Genomic DNA, 13,355 nt, shown 5'->3' with positions numbered 1-13,355 from the left:
TCGGGGGAAACCGTGATGACGACTTGAGGTTAGAGTTGTGCGGCAGCTGAAAGTCCGGCGCCGTTCAGTTTAACGAGTGCTGATACAGCACCTGTTGGGTTGCTTGTTGTACCGAGTCCAGCAGTGTGTGAGTCAGCGTTTCTTAGAAAAGCGGTGAACCAGTAAGCCGTAGCATTTAATTCTCTTTAACCGTAGGCTCAAGAGGATGCTGAAAAGCTTCGGTCTGTCGTGATGCCCATGGAGAAGGAAATCGCGGCTCTGAAAGACAAACTGACAGAGGCGGAAGACAAGGTCAAAGAGCTGGAGGCCTCAAAGGTTGTGAGACACTGTAGCCCGTTCCTTTAACCTGGGACCCTGACCTCGTGCTATGAGCAAAGTTAGAGTCACGGAGGGGGTAAAAACTGGAATTTAGACTGTGTGTCTTAAAAATCTTGCTTTCTTTAAAATGCAGAGAAAAAGAATGCTTGGAGGTGATTTTTGTCCTGATGGATATCGTAAATAATCACAACAGTGGTGCACTTGCTGCTTTGTTAACAAAGTTAGTTTTCGCGTTCGTGTCAAAATGAGACCCGATCTCATTGGTTTTCTTATCAAGGAAAATGAGCTGTTGGAGTTTGAGGACTATAGAAAGGGGGAATGTGTCCATGATCCTAATAACTGTAAACTGATAATCACCTGCTAAGATAAGATGGGATTTTTTAAAAAAATCTAAATTTATATTGCCTAAAATAGATACACCTAAAATAAAACTACAAGACTGAAAATAAAGGGATATTTAAAGATATGCCATCCAAATTCTAACCAAAAGAAAATTGATATAGTAATTGTAATATGAGACATTTAGGATGTAAGGGGAAAAAGAATAGAGATAGAGGGACCCCATCTGATAATTCATCAGTAGGATGTGACAGTCGTGATCGAATGCACTGTATGTACCTTGAAATATGTGAACTAAAAGGGACAATTACAAGGGGAAATTAACGTGCCCAGTTCTACTAGGAGATTGAAACCGATCTTCAGCAAGTGATAGTATAAGCAGAGAAAACTGTTAGCAGGGATGTAGGGGTTTCGAGCAGTCTGATTACCAGCTTAGACATAACAGATCCACAGAGAGACCACATCTTCTGTGGTAGCACAACATAGCAGTCGGGAGCTCAGCCGCTACTGGCGGGGGGGCCTCGAGCAGCTTACTTCATCTGACTGTGCTTTGCTTTCCTCAGCTGTAACATGGGGATCATCGTACCCTCCTCACAAGGCCACTAATAGGGTTGTGAGTCCACACCTGTAAAACACTTAGGATAGTGCATGGGGCAAAGTAACTGTTCGTTTTAGGTTCATTCTGCTTTTCATACTGTCACAAAGGAGGTGCCAAAAATTTTTGAAGAATTGTTATGTAAACTCAAATCTCTGACCATAGGTTATGAAATTATTTACAGTAAAATGGTAGCTAAAATAAAATGGAAATGAAAAAAACGGAAAAAGGAATTCTAAAATATTTAGAGTGATTTGAATATTTTACTCAAGAATCCAAAAAGGCGAATAGTAGCACAGACAATATGAATACAAGGAAATAATTTACTTAGCAGAAATTAATGAAATAGAAAAGCAAAAGAAAAACTGAGAATGTCAATATAATGGGGAAAACGGGAAAACTAGTAAGATAGACAAACCTCCATTAAGACTAATCAGGAGGGGCGCCTGGGTGGTTCACTTGGTTAAACGTCCAACTCTTGATTTCGGCTCAGGTCATGATCGCAGGGTCTGGGATGAGCCCTGCATCGGGCTCCGCACTGGGCATGGAGACTGCTTGAGGTTCTCTCTCTTCTCTGCCCCCCACTCCACACCCCCCCTGCTGAGGTAAATAAATAAAATATTTTAAAAAATAATCAGGAAAAAAGACAAACCACTAGAAATGAGAAGGGGACAAGACTACAAATCAGGAGAGACTTAAAAGTAATACATACTATGAACAGTGTCACACCAGTAAATTTGATGACATGAAAACAGTTCTAAAGAAAGACAATTAGCCAGAATTGTCTCCAAAATAGGAGAGTGAAAGTAGTTAACTACTAGAGAAAGTGAATTTATAATCCAGTCATCCTTTCTCCTGTCTCCTCTCCCCCAAAAGACATTAGACGCCATTGGTTTTGCAGGCAAGGTTTTCCAGACCTCCTGGGTAGAGAGAATCCTTACAGCTTACAACCTGTGTTAGAGAACAGAACAGAGGGAAAGCCCTGCTGCTCATTTCATGAGACTTGCATACTTTCATTACAATCACAGAGAGGTGGTAGACGGAAAGGAAATCTAGATTACCTCATTTTGGACTACAGAAACAAAAATTTTCAGCAGTGTGGTTTAAAAAGAAAAAAAGGACATCATAACCAAATAAGATGTATTCCCAGGAATTTTAGGAGGGCACACCCACCAGAAAATGCATTACTGTTACCACAGGAGAAGGTGGCAGAAGAGTAAGCTAGTCGTCTTGGATTTTGAAAGGCATTTGATGAATTTAAGCACCCCGTAACGTAGAGCTATTTATCGTCAGCAAACATCATAGTCGATGAATGTTTAGCAGGCTTACCATTAATGACGGGAGCACCGGGGAGACCTGCACGCCGTGATTTTGTGCGGGTGACTGTGGTCCTGGATGACACAGCAAGATGAGAGGCAGACATGGGGCGTAAGCACCGAATGGAGACCGTGAAACTGATGATCGTTTGTGTAGAAAAGCAAGAGAACGTACCAGCAGATTGTCAGAGCCAACAACAGTTCAAGAAAGTTGTTCCAACAAGATCAGCATAAATAATATTCTCCAGTAATCTGTCCAAGTGAAGAATGTAATGGGGGAAGAGTCCCATTCATAGTAGCAAAAACAAAAAAAAAGCAACCCCCCCCCCCAAAAAAAAAACCCTGAAATCGACTCTATGTTGCCTGAGAATATGTCTAAACTGAAATGGGTAAGATCATCATGGAATACACTATGATGAAGGTCCGAGCACATGTGTGTTCGTAAACGAGAAGATAATGTATTCTAGAGAAGGTAGCGTATCCCCAAATTAATCCGAGTTCAGAATCCCACTCCGCATACAATAGGGTTTAGTAAGGAAGTTGGTGAGTAGATCCCAGGATTCCTACGCAGAAGCAAAGCGTCAGAAATGTACCTAGCAAAATTTGGAAGGAGACAAGGTGGGGAGCCTTGCCCTGCCTACCAGATATTAAGACTTAAATAAGCTACTGTAATTAAGGTGATTTGGGGACAAACAGTGGACCAATGGAACAGAATCAAGAGCCCAGAAACAGAGCCAGATGTGTGTGGGAATTTCATATAGGAGAGCTGGCATTGCGCATCAGCGGGAAAGGAATGGATTGTTAAAAAAAAAAAAAAATAGCGTTTTTAGGGGCGCCTGGGTGGCTCTGTTGGTTAAGCGTCCAACTCTTGATCTCATCTCAGGTGTTGATCTCAGGGTCATGAGTTCAAGCCCCATGTCTGGCTCTATGCTGGCTGTGGAGCCTACTTAAACAAAAAAAAAAATAGCCTTTTTAAATAGTTTCACTTTTTTTTTTTTTTTAAGGGAGAGAGAAAGCGTGAGTTGGGTTTGGGGGGGCGGGAGGGCAGAGGGAGGGAGAGAATCTCAAGCAGACTCCGCACCGAGCCCAATGTAGGGCTTGATCCCAGGACCCTGAGGTCATGATCTGAGCCAAAATCAAGAGTCAAGTGCCCCTAAATAGTTTTAAATGTGGAATAATGTGAAATTAGCTTTCTCCCTCACACTTTTCAAAAATTAATTTCAATGAATTAAAAACAAAAGAGTGAAAAGTAAATCTTTAAAACTTATTGGTGTTAAAGAGGTGTTATTTGGGGTACAGAAAGACTTTAAAAATTATTTATTTTAGGGAACATGAGCAAGCGTGAACATGAGTGGGGGGAGGGGCGGGGGGGGGAGGATAAGCAGACTCCATGATGAGCCAGACACGGGGCTCGATCTCACAACCCTGAGATCATGACCTGAGCTGAAACCAAGAGTCGGACGCTTAACAGAATGCACCACCCAGGCACCCCAAAACGTTTCCTAAATTAGGTACAAAAATGCTGTGAAAGAGAAGTGTGACAGATTTGCCTGCATTAGAATATAAACCTTCCTTACTAAAAGATGCTACAAAAGGTTGCACAGAGAAGCTGTGGGCTGTTGGGAGACCTCTTTACCTCATACACCTGGTGAACAATTAGTATCCAGCGTTACCAAGAGCTGCTTAGTCCGTGAGGGACACATGGCCCAGTGGAGAAACTGGTAGAGCATGTGAACAAGCGATTCACCTAAGAGGAAACCAGAATCGTCACAAATGTGACAAGATCCTCAGCCTCACTGGAAATCAGGGGAACCTGAGTGACAGGGGAATGTGTCCTCACCCTCTCCACACTGTAAGTGTCACCATACAGATTTGTTGCATTTTCCCACTGTTGGAATGTGCGAAACGCTTCCGGTTTTAGCCACTGGCGGGTTGAAGACTCAGTGGACAGTTTTGGGGCCCTCGGGATCGTCATTCCCTCCCTTTACTTTGTCGTGTGTTGATGCCGATACCATGGACGTCCATAGAGGTGGCTTTCCGTGGTTGACCCCACCCTCTAGCTATCACTCAGGTTCTTTCGTGGCTGCCCGTGTGTTTTGGGTTTCGTTATTGTAGTAGCTTTGTTGTTAGGGCCGATGGAATTCAAGGACATGCACGGACGCTGCCACCATTTTCCGAGTTCTGCTCAATGGCTTTCCAGTGTTAGAAGTTCACTGATTATTAATTGAGTCGGATATTCATGCTAAGAAGTAGCCTGAGTTGGAGTTAGTGGTTCAGTTACCACCATGTTACGTCTGCCACGTGGACTCTCGTTATGGTGCGCTGAGTCCCCGCCGTCCGCGGTGGCAGGGACGCGCCTCGGGGCGGCCCGCGCTCTGTCCGGGTGGCTCGCAGCCTCCAGCGCAGTCGCTTCCTCAGTCCTTTCGGGCTGTGCCAGCACTAACGTCTTGTGTCGATGGTGTAGAGTAAAGACACCTGAAAACAGGTCAGCCAGCGTTTTCAAGTTGGAAGAGGTAGGACGTTAAAAGGCATGAAAGTAAGCTTGCAGGTGAAACTAGACATAACCATTTGGAAAAGTGGACGTAAATAAATGGCCAGAATTTAGGACGGATAATATATAAGACAGGGTGAAACCAGTGATGCTGTCTATATTCACTCTCTGGGGCAAGAGTGCATTTTATTTTGGTTATAACTACTTCAGATATTAGACTGTCTTGTTAACATTTGAGTATTAACAGCTAAGAAGAAATAAGGCATTTTTAAAAAGATGTGATTTTAAGAAACATTCCACACTTGCCTTGAAGTTTGTGTTTATTACAGTATGAGACTAGTTATTTTTCCATCATGACTTCCTCTTTTTTCCTTCCAATATATGTGTCTGTGAAAATGGGTCCTTTTTATAAATTTTAAGGCATTTGGAACTACCTCACCAGAAATCAAAGAAAAGCACATTTACAAGAGTGTGGCACTACTTTTATCTTTGGGAATTAACTACTGTTTAAAAACCCCCACAACAACCCAGTGTTACTGAGAATGTGACAAAATGAGCCCAAGCACGTGTCGCTCTGGGAATGCAAACGAGAGCTAGCTTTTTGGAAAGCGAGGTACAAAGTTGTTAGCGTTTACTCTGGCGATACAGTTATGGATAATACCTACTATTAATTATGTTATTTTCCTAGTTTTCTCTAACAAGTATGTGTTTGTTCTGTAATAAAAAATTATAGGTTAACTTTTTAAAATTTTATGTAAAATGTAAGTATAAATTATTTTCAAGTCCCATCCAGAACTTACCAAGATACCTAAAGTAAAAACTGTTGTAAGTTTTAGTTTCGTGGAATTGCATTTTGTTTCAGGTTAAGGAACTGAATCATTATCTGGAAGCTGAGAAATCTTGCAGGACCGACCTGGAGATGTACGTAGCTGTTCTGAATACTCAGAAATCCGTCTTGCAGGAAGACGCTGAGAAACTTCGGAAGGAATTGCATGAAGGTAAATATAGATGCCGTATATTTTTAGTCTCCGTTTCTAAGTAGAATTGATACCGATTAAAAACTATAACAAATCCTAGACTCTGACATATTGGTGACTCACTTCGAGTCCTGCGGTCGGTTCGAGTGCGCACCAGGAGGTCTCCTAAAGATACGTGGATTAATAACGGTCCTCTTTCCTCAAGGACTCCAGGAATAACGTCACAGAAAGACAAGAGGGCTGGGAAGTTCTGCTTAAACTGCTTTTGCCCCCAGACTCATTTTGATGGAGGTAGATTATTGAAGAGTGAAAATGGGACAGAGAGCAGGTAGTATATTCTGGCGGCCTCCAGTAGCGTCCCTGTTTGTAGGGGACGGTTTTGGGTGCCCTAGCCTGCTAGCAGAGCTCTACACAAGTTGACTCTCTTTTCCCCGGCCTGGGGGAGAAGGCTTATTTTTTCCCCATTAAAACGTAGTTTTGTGGGGCTTTTTTTTTTTTTTTTTTTTTTTTAAGATTTTAGTTATTTGTCAGGGAGAGAGAGAGAGAGAGAGCAAGCAGGGGGGAGCGGCAGGCAGAGGGAGAAGCAGACTCCCCGCTGAGCAGGGAGCCCAGTGTAGGACTCGATCCCAGGACCTCGGGATCATGACCTGAGCCGAAGGCGGACGCTTCACCGACGGAGCCTCCCTTACCTGGGGTTCTTAACCTTGTCGTGTCATGGACTCCTTTGGCAATCTTGTGAAACCCTCTTAGGAGTCCTACAGTAAATACTTTTTAAGGATATCAAGTGCCATGGGAAATAGAGCTCTGCCATCAGTAATTTAGGCTTGCATATTAGGTTTTTTTTCCCCCAAATAGTGGAAAGCTGAAATTCTATAAGCCTACAGAATTATTTCCTAAAATGTATGAAAATCACCCAAAGTTTGAGCAGGTCTTTGGTTTTCAGGAAGCACTTTTCGGGTGTGGTGCTGCGTCAGAAAGACACACAAACTCTGAGAGTGTCCAAAAGAAATAGGAATTTCTGTTTCAACGATGTGCCCCTGCCCTTCCAGAAATAGCGTGAGACCACCGAGCCTTCCTAACATACCTGGCAAAGTGTCTGAGAAGTCTCACTAAAATGAGTAAGGGGCTAATTTCCATCCGGAAACACTCACACCACAACTAGTACTGAGAGGAAGGAAGGTGCACTTGAGCAGCCGTGTAACGTACGGCCGAATTGGGAGACTCGGCCGCGCAGCCAAGTCCATGCTGTTGCCTCTCCCGGGGCCAACTCGCAAGAGCGCCAAGAGGCGGCAGTGCGCAGGGGGCCTTGACAGACGGGCGGGTGTTTGTCGGGGGGCCAGAGACGAGCCTGATGTTCAAGGCTGTTTGCACGTGCAACAAGGTGACGCAGTGGAAGAAATCCGTTCAGCAGCGTTAGGGCACCAGGGGTGGGGAGCGCACGAGAGCCAGGTTGTGGACACCTTATGCTGAGGGTCTGTGATGGTATTAGATGGGCAGGAAGGAGCTTCTGGACCGCTTTTAAAATGTTTTTCTTTCGGGCTCCCTGCTCAGTGGGGAGCCTGCTTCTCCCTCTGCCCTCCATCTCTCATGAATAAATAAATAATCTTTTAAAAAAATGAAATAGGTGGGGGCGCCTGGGTGGCACAGCAGTTAAGCGTCTGCCTTTGGCTCAGGGTGTGATCCTGGCGTTATGGGATCGAGCCCCACATCAGGCTCTTCCGCTATGAGCCTGCTTCTTCCTTTCCCACTCCCCCCGCTTGTGTTCCCTCTCTCGCTGGCTGTCTCTATCTCTGTCGAATAAATAAATTAAAAAAAAAAAATCTTAAATGAAATAGGGGTGCCTGGGTGGCTCAGTCTTTAAGCGCCTGCCTTTGGCTCAGGTCATGATCCCGGGTCCTGGCATGGAGCCCCATGTCAGGCTCCCTGCTCAGCTCCCTGCCTGCTTCTCCCTCTGCCGCTCCCCCTGCTTGTGTTCCCTCTCTCGCTGTGTCTCTCTCTCTGTCAAATAAATAAATAAAATCTTAAAAAAATAATAAATGTTTTTCTTAGATAACAGCCTTATGGAGATAGTAATTCACATGCCAGGACGCTCACTCTGTCAAAGTCTGCTGTACTCACTGGGCTGTGCACATCATCACTGTCTGATTCCACAACAATTTTACTGCAGAAAGAAGTTCTGTCCTCAGTACTCGTCACTTCCTTCTCTGTCCTTCCTCCCAGCCCCCGGCAACCCTGGTTTCCTCTCTGTGTGTACAGAAATGGCATTATACAATATGTGGCCTTGTGTTTGGCTTTTCTGAGGGTCTTTACACTTGAGAGCGATCGTATAAATTTTGTACTTAAGGAGTGCTGTCTGACAGCAGTGTGGAGGGTTGGCCAGTGAGAGAAGATGGGTGGCAGGAAGCTGCCGGTTGTGTGAGTCATGAGAGCTGGGCTGAGGCCGGCGGCAGAAGAGGGCTGTGTCCCCCGGCACAGGATGGGGCTGGCAGGCCCCTGTCGCAGGGGCTGTGGGTGGGGTGAGGCACGTCACCCGCGTGGGTTGTCTCCTGGGTGATGCCACCCAGTCGTTGGTCAGTACAAGACGGCCGAGCCGGGGGTGTCGGCAGTACCCGCCGTCACAGAGAACCTTTGACTTGTCCTGAGACGTCAGAACCGCGTGGGCTCAGGAAGGACGTCTGGGCAACAGACTTGTCAGCATGTATTTAGAGACACTGAGCGGCAGTTAGCGTACCTGTGGCTTTTAGAGCAGCATCTCCCGAAGTGTCTTCCCTGGGACACTTGTTCCGTGAGTGGCCGTGTGGAGGAAGGACTTCTGGTCGGAGGAATGGGGGAGATACTGCGTCCTGTATCCTCCTGCAGGAGAACCCAGGCATACTTGAGATGCTGAGCTCGAAGGCCTGCAGCGAGGAGCCTATAAACGTTCACGTAACCGGGGTTTCTGACGCGCGCCGAGCACAGAAATCCTTCCTTCACGTGTCGCCGTTACTGGGAGCACGCTCGGGGAGCCTGTGCATAGGGAGAGGTGTGAGGACAGCTGCTGTGTGTCGGACAGCAGGTCGCCCCTCGGTTCTTGTCCGAGGCGGAGGCCCAGGCGGGGCGGACCGTTGGCTAGACCTGGTCCGGTGGCCCCACGTTACGGGAATTGCCTGCCGTTGAAATTCAGTGTTTCTGGTTGGGGTTCCTAAACAGTGTGCCATCTCTTGGAGCAAGAGCGACAGCAGCACAACCAGCTGAAACACACGTGGCAGAAGGCCAACGACCAGTTCCTGGAGTCCCAACGCTTGCTCATGAGGGACATGCAGCGCATGGAGATGGTGCTCACATCGGAGCAGCTGCGGCAGGTGGAGAAGCTGAAGAAGAGGGATCAGGTGAGCGGCCGGTCTGTGGCGCGGGCTCCGCCGGTGTCCCCGCGCAGGCTCGTCGCAGAGCCGCAGACGGACGCGCCCCTGCAGAGTACGCAGTAGCTGCGTTGGGGGGATGTAGCTCTTCCCCTTTAGAGATGGCCTTGTCCGGGGAGAAGAACTGGTGCAGCACGGAGCGGTGGAGACGGCAGGACGGGACAGCGCACGCGTCTCTCCACAGCTCTGTCCCGTCCTCCCGGGGCTCTGGGATCCCGCTTGTCCAGTTCACGTCTTCTGTGGCGTTGCCCTCAAAGCCTCATTGGACGGTGACCGCACGGGTAGGGAGAGGCTGAGTGACCCGCAGGGGCAGGAGTCCAGAGCGCTGCTCACCCGAGACCCTGTTTTCTCATTACCTTTTGAAAGACTGTCTGAACTACACGAGTAATACGCAAATGCGTCTCAGGTTAAAAATGTCTTGTTGTAAATACAAAGTGATAGCGGGAGAATCTCCCGCCGCCTCCCTTCCAGGAGCGAGCACCTGTGAAGACCCAAGTCTTCATGGGCCGGGCGTCTGTGTCCTAAGCAGGTGTCGGGTTGGTTTGTTTCATAGTGGGTACGGGTACGTATCCGGTAACCTGCTCTGCTCACCAGCCTTGTCCTGCTGCGTGTCCGCCCCGGAGGCTGTCCCTCTTGCTCACTGCCAGGGTGGGCACACCGTAATGGACTCAACCCCTGTCCCTGTCCCGGCGCCCAGACGGCTGCCACTCTGTTTCTTCCTTTCAAACAGTGACATGCTCGTCTCCTGCACCGCGTTGTGTGTGGGTGCAGGGATCTCCCTAGGGTAGCCGCGTAGAAGCTCTTCTAGCTACTGTGAAATTGTCTAAGTTGCCTCGTGTGACTTAGGTTAGATCTTGGTGGTTAGAAGTTTCATCCTTTTAAAATTTCTGTCTTTGAATTATGACTCATTCCTCTTCTGTGTAGACACAGCCAACTTAAGGATGAGATTCTGAAGTACTGCTGTTCATTAAAACAGCCGAAATGCTGGAACTGGTCACTTAGGGCCTTTATTAACATTTGCTGAGGTTTTTCTCCGTGTCCGCGTTGTGCTAAGGCGTTGCCTGTAAAGCGTTATGTTTGTAGTTCTCAGAGCAAACAGACACGAAAACTCCCCAGGTGCGGCACGGACTGCTGGCAGATCTGGGGTTCGAGGCCTGTGCCCCCCACTTCCGTGTGCCTGCCCTCTTCTCAGCCACGACGGGATACTCAGGGCTCCCCTGTGCACCCGCCCTCCCCTCCCTGGAGCCCTTGCTCGCCCCCTCAGCTCTTCGCAGACTCCCCTTGCTGATTGCTGCAGATCCAGCAACATGCTGCTTTCTGTGGGCCCGTGTCTAGCTGCCTCTGCGGAGAGCGTGCTGTTGCTCCCACCGACGCTTGTGCGCTCGCCCCCCACCCCGCCCCGTGCGGCGCCGAGGCCGTTCGGGGGCGCTGAGGTGCTCTGCTCATCTGTGTGGCACGCGCTGTGGCGTCACCTTCAGCCGTTCCTTCTGTGATTCACGTGCATTTGTACCTGTTGTAGCGGCCGTGCCCTGCCTGTGTCTGTAGTCGTCGCAGGGAGCGTGCAGCAGACCCCCTCGGATCCCGTGGAGGAGATGGGTGTGTTTCGTGTTGCTTTTGCAGAGCGCACTCTTGGAAGCGGCTCCCTGATTTCTCCTTTATGACGGCCTTCGTACTTTGTGCTCGCGGTGTTAGATCCAGACGTCCTGACACCTGACCACAAAGCCAGTAAACTTCAGTGTCCACTTTCCTCGTAAAGCTTTGTTCTCTTTTATTTGTTTTGAGCGGCTAAAGGACTGTCTGATCGGGAAGTGTAGATCCCCTGGGTGACGTGCGTATATATTGTCTTTAACTTTCAGGAGGAAGACGAGCAACAGAGATTTCACAAGAGGAAGGACCACAACAGGACGGATGCCGAGGAGGAGGCGAAAGCCCCAGCGGTGTGTGCTTTCGCGCACGAGGAGTCTTCGGCCCAGTTGTCGAATGAAGAGGTAGGGTGGATCTGTCGTCGGGGTCCCCGTGTACGCGACGTGACCGTGTGCGGCTGCTCGCACGTCGGTGCCATCCTGCGTGCGGGAGCTCAGAGCTAGAGCGACCGACGAAATACAGCGGCTGCGTTCTGTTCATCGTGTCTGTGAGATCACAGGCCGTGCTCCGGAAACACGGGGCTCCTCTCACCATCGACGGACTGCTCAGAGGCTTTTTTCAGTGGTTCCGAAATGGAAGCAGTAGAGGGGGACTTAAAGGGCACCTGCAAAGTCTGTTTTGGAGCGAATAGCAAGCGTTGCTGGTACTTTGGCTTTTTCTTTAAAAGACGAGCTCGAGTCCTGAAGCACCGAAGTGCCTGCAGCACCTGCCTGTGCGTCAACAGATCCGAGGCCAGCGGGGGAGGTTGGCGGCAGGGCTGGATGAGTCAGGCGGAGTGGGGAGCCCCGGACGCAGAGACAGGGCTCTCTCTTGGGGCCTCTCACCCCCTCCCCACGCGGCAGGGTCCTCCCCATCAGGTTTTCTGTCTGCAGCCCGTTGGCCCCCTGCACCCCCAGCATTACCGGCCCCTTCCCTTGTGGTAAGTGCAGCTGCACCAGGCCACTCCCCTCCTCAGAAACGCCGAGGACTCCCGAGAGGGGCAACAGGAGGTTCCACTTCCTGCTGCACACCGTTCCAGCCGCAGTCGCCGTTCCGTTGTGCTCGCACGCTGGCCCCTGCTCCCGCAGTGCCGCCTCCCCCCCTCGCTGAGTGCTGAGATCCCCTGCTCATCTTCAGGACGCAGGCTGTTACCGCCTTCGGGATGAGAACGAAGGCCCCCAGCCTTCGGGCCCCCAGTGCCGCTGAGTGGCCCTCTGTGCCTCCCACACTCCCCACGTGGGGACAGCCAGGTCTGTCCTGTGTGGGCCGAGCTCACACGCCTTGCACCCACTGCCCCCAGCCCTGCCCCATCTCCCGGCCAGATCGGATCTGGGTCTGTCCCCACTTTCGGGGGTACCATGTGTCTCTGTAGCTGGCACCCGTATACTCAGCCCTGTGCCTTCTGCTTCCTGGTGGCTTCTGTTTCCCCGTTTACGGATTGTTGGACGTGAAGGTTTTAAAAATATCCTAGTGGACACCGAAAAGGATGATGTAATTGTTTTTCTGCATTCTTTGTTTTGGGTCGTACTCTGAGAACCCCTTGGCCTGATTCTGCTGTGCATTCTTTTAATAGTCAGACTCCCAGGAGAGTGTCTCCGTTTTTGGGTACTGCCCAGTGTTATGTGGTTTCTGTGTGCAGGAATGCTTGAAAGTTTCAGACTTTTCAAAAACTATTTTAGCAGAAAAACAGGAAAGGGAGTTTTGTTATAATGTACAGTGAAGCGTTTTTTAAAATTTTCGATTCTGTCTTTGTTGGTCTGTCGTATATATTGTGCGTAACATTATTTTCTGACGTTCGCAGCGTATTTTAGATTTTCAGATCTGGTATTTTACGGTTTAAATGTAAATTCAAAACATTCACGTCGTATTGAGTCATGACGGTTTACTTTCGCCTGTGGATGTTAAGTTCATAGTGGCCACTTTGGAGACTTAGCCTTATGGCTAAAGACCGTGAACATTTGTAGGACCCGACACCTTCTTTAGCCTGATGCATAGAGCACCCTTTTCTCACTACAGAAGTAATGTATGTTCACGGTGGGAAACGTGGAAAGTACAGAAAGGTCCTACGAAGCAAGGATAGCTTCTGGGGGATTCTCCTGCCCAGAGATGAGACCACCATGAGCATTCTAATGCATACCTCTGTTTCCTTCTGTTTCTTTGCTCTGTTTCCAGAGTTAATGTGTTTCTGTTTTCACTTTTTAAACCTAACCCATATTGTAACCCTAGATAATAGTTTATGTAAGTTTTTTCCACTTCAATCTGTCTTAGAGGTTTTGGCATATCAGTAAATGTTTTCCC

At 48.6% G+C, this 13,355-nt stretch overlaps 1 protein-coding gene across 3 annotated transcripts in view; it reads left to right on the top strand.

Annotated features, from left to right (window-relative positions):
• The window catches only part of RABEP1 (rabaptin, RAB GTPase binding effector protein 1), a 92,803-nt gene that overhangs the window by 58,696 nt on the left and 20,752 nt on the right, over window positions 1-13,355 (top strand). For all 3 annotated transcript variants that reach the window (XM_045804891.2, XM_045804893.2, XM_045804894.2), the window contains 4 exons: window positions 196-315; window positions 5,922-6,057; window positions 9,226-9,404; window positions 11,291-11,422. In XM_045804891.2, the coding sequence (XP_045660847.1) occupies window positions 196-315; window positions 5,922-6,057; window positions 9,226-9,404; window positions 11,291-11,422 (567 nt within the window). The remainder of the gene's footprint in view (window positions 1-195; window positions 316-5,921; window positions 6,058-9,225; window positions 9,405-11,290; window positions 11,423-13,355) is intronic.

Source organism: Ursus americanus, chromosome 14, assembly GCF_024610735.1.
Source record: "Ursus americanus isolate L20-20 chromosome 14, mUrsAme1.1.p, whole genome shotgun sequence".
Taxonomy (NCBI): Eukaryota; Metazoa; Chordata; class Mammalia; order Carnivora; family Ursidae; genus Ursus; species Ursus americanus.
The sequence above is the reverse complement of the archived record's forward strand: the minus strand, read 5'-3'. Positions and strand labels throughout refer to the sequence as shown.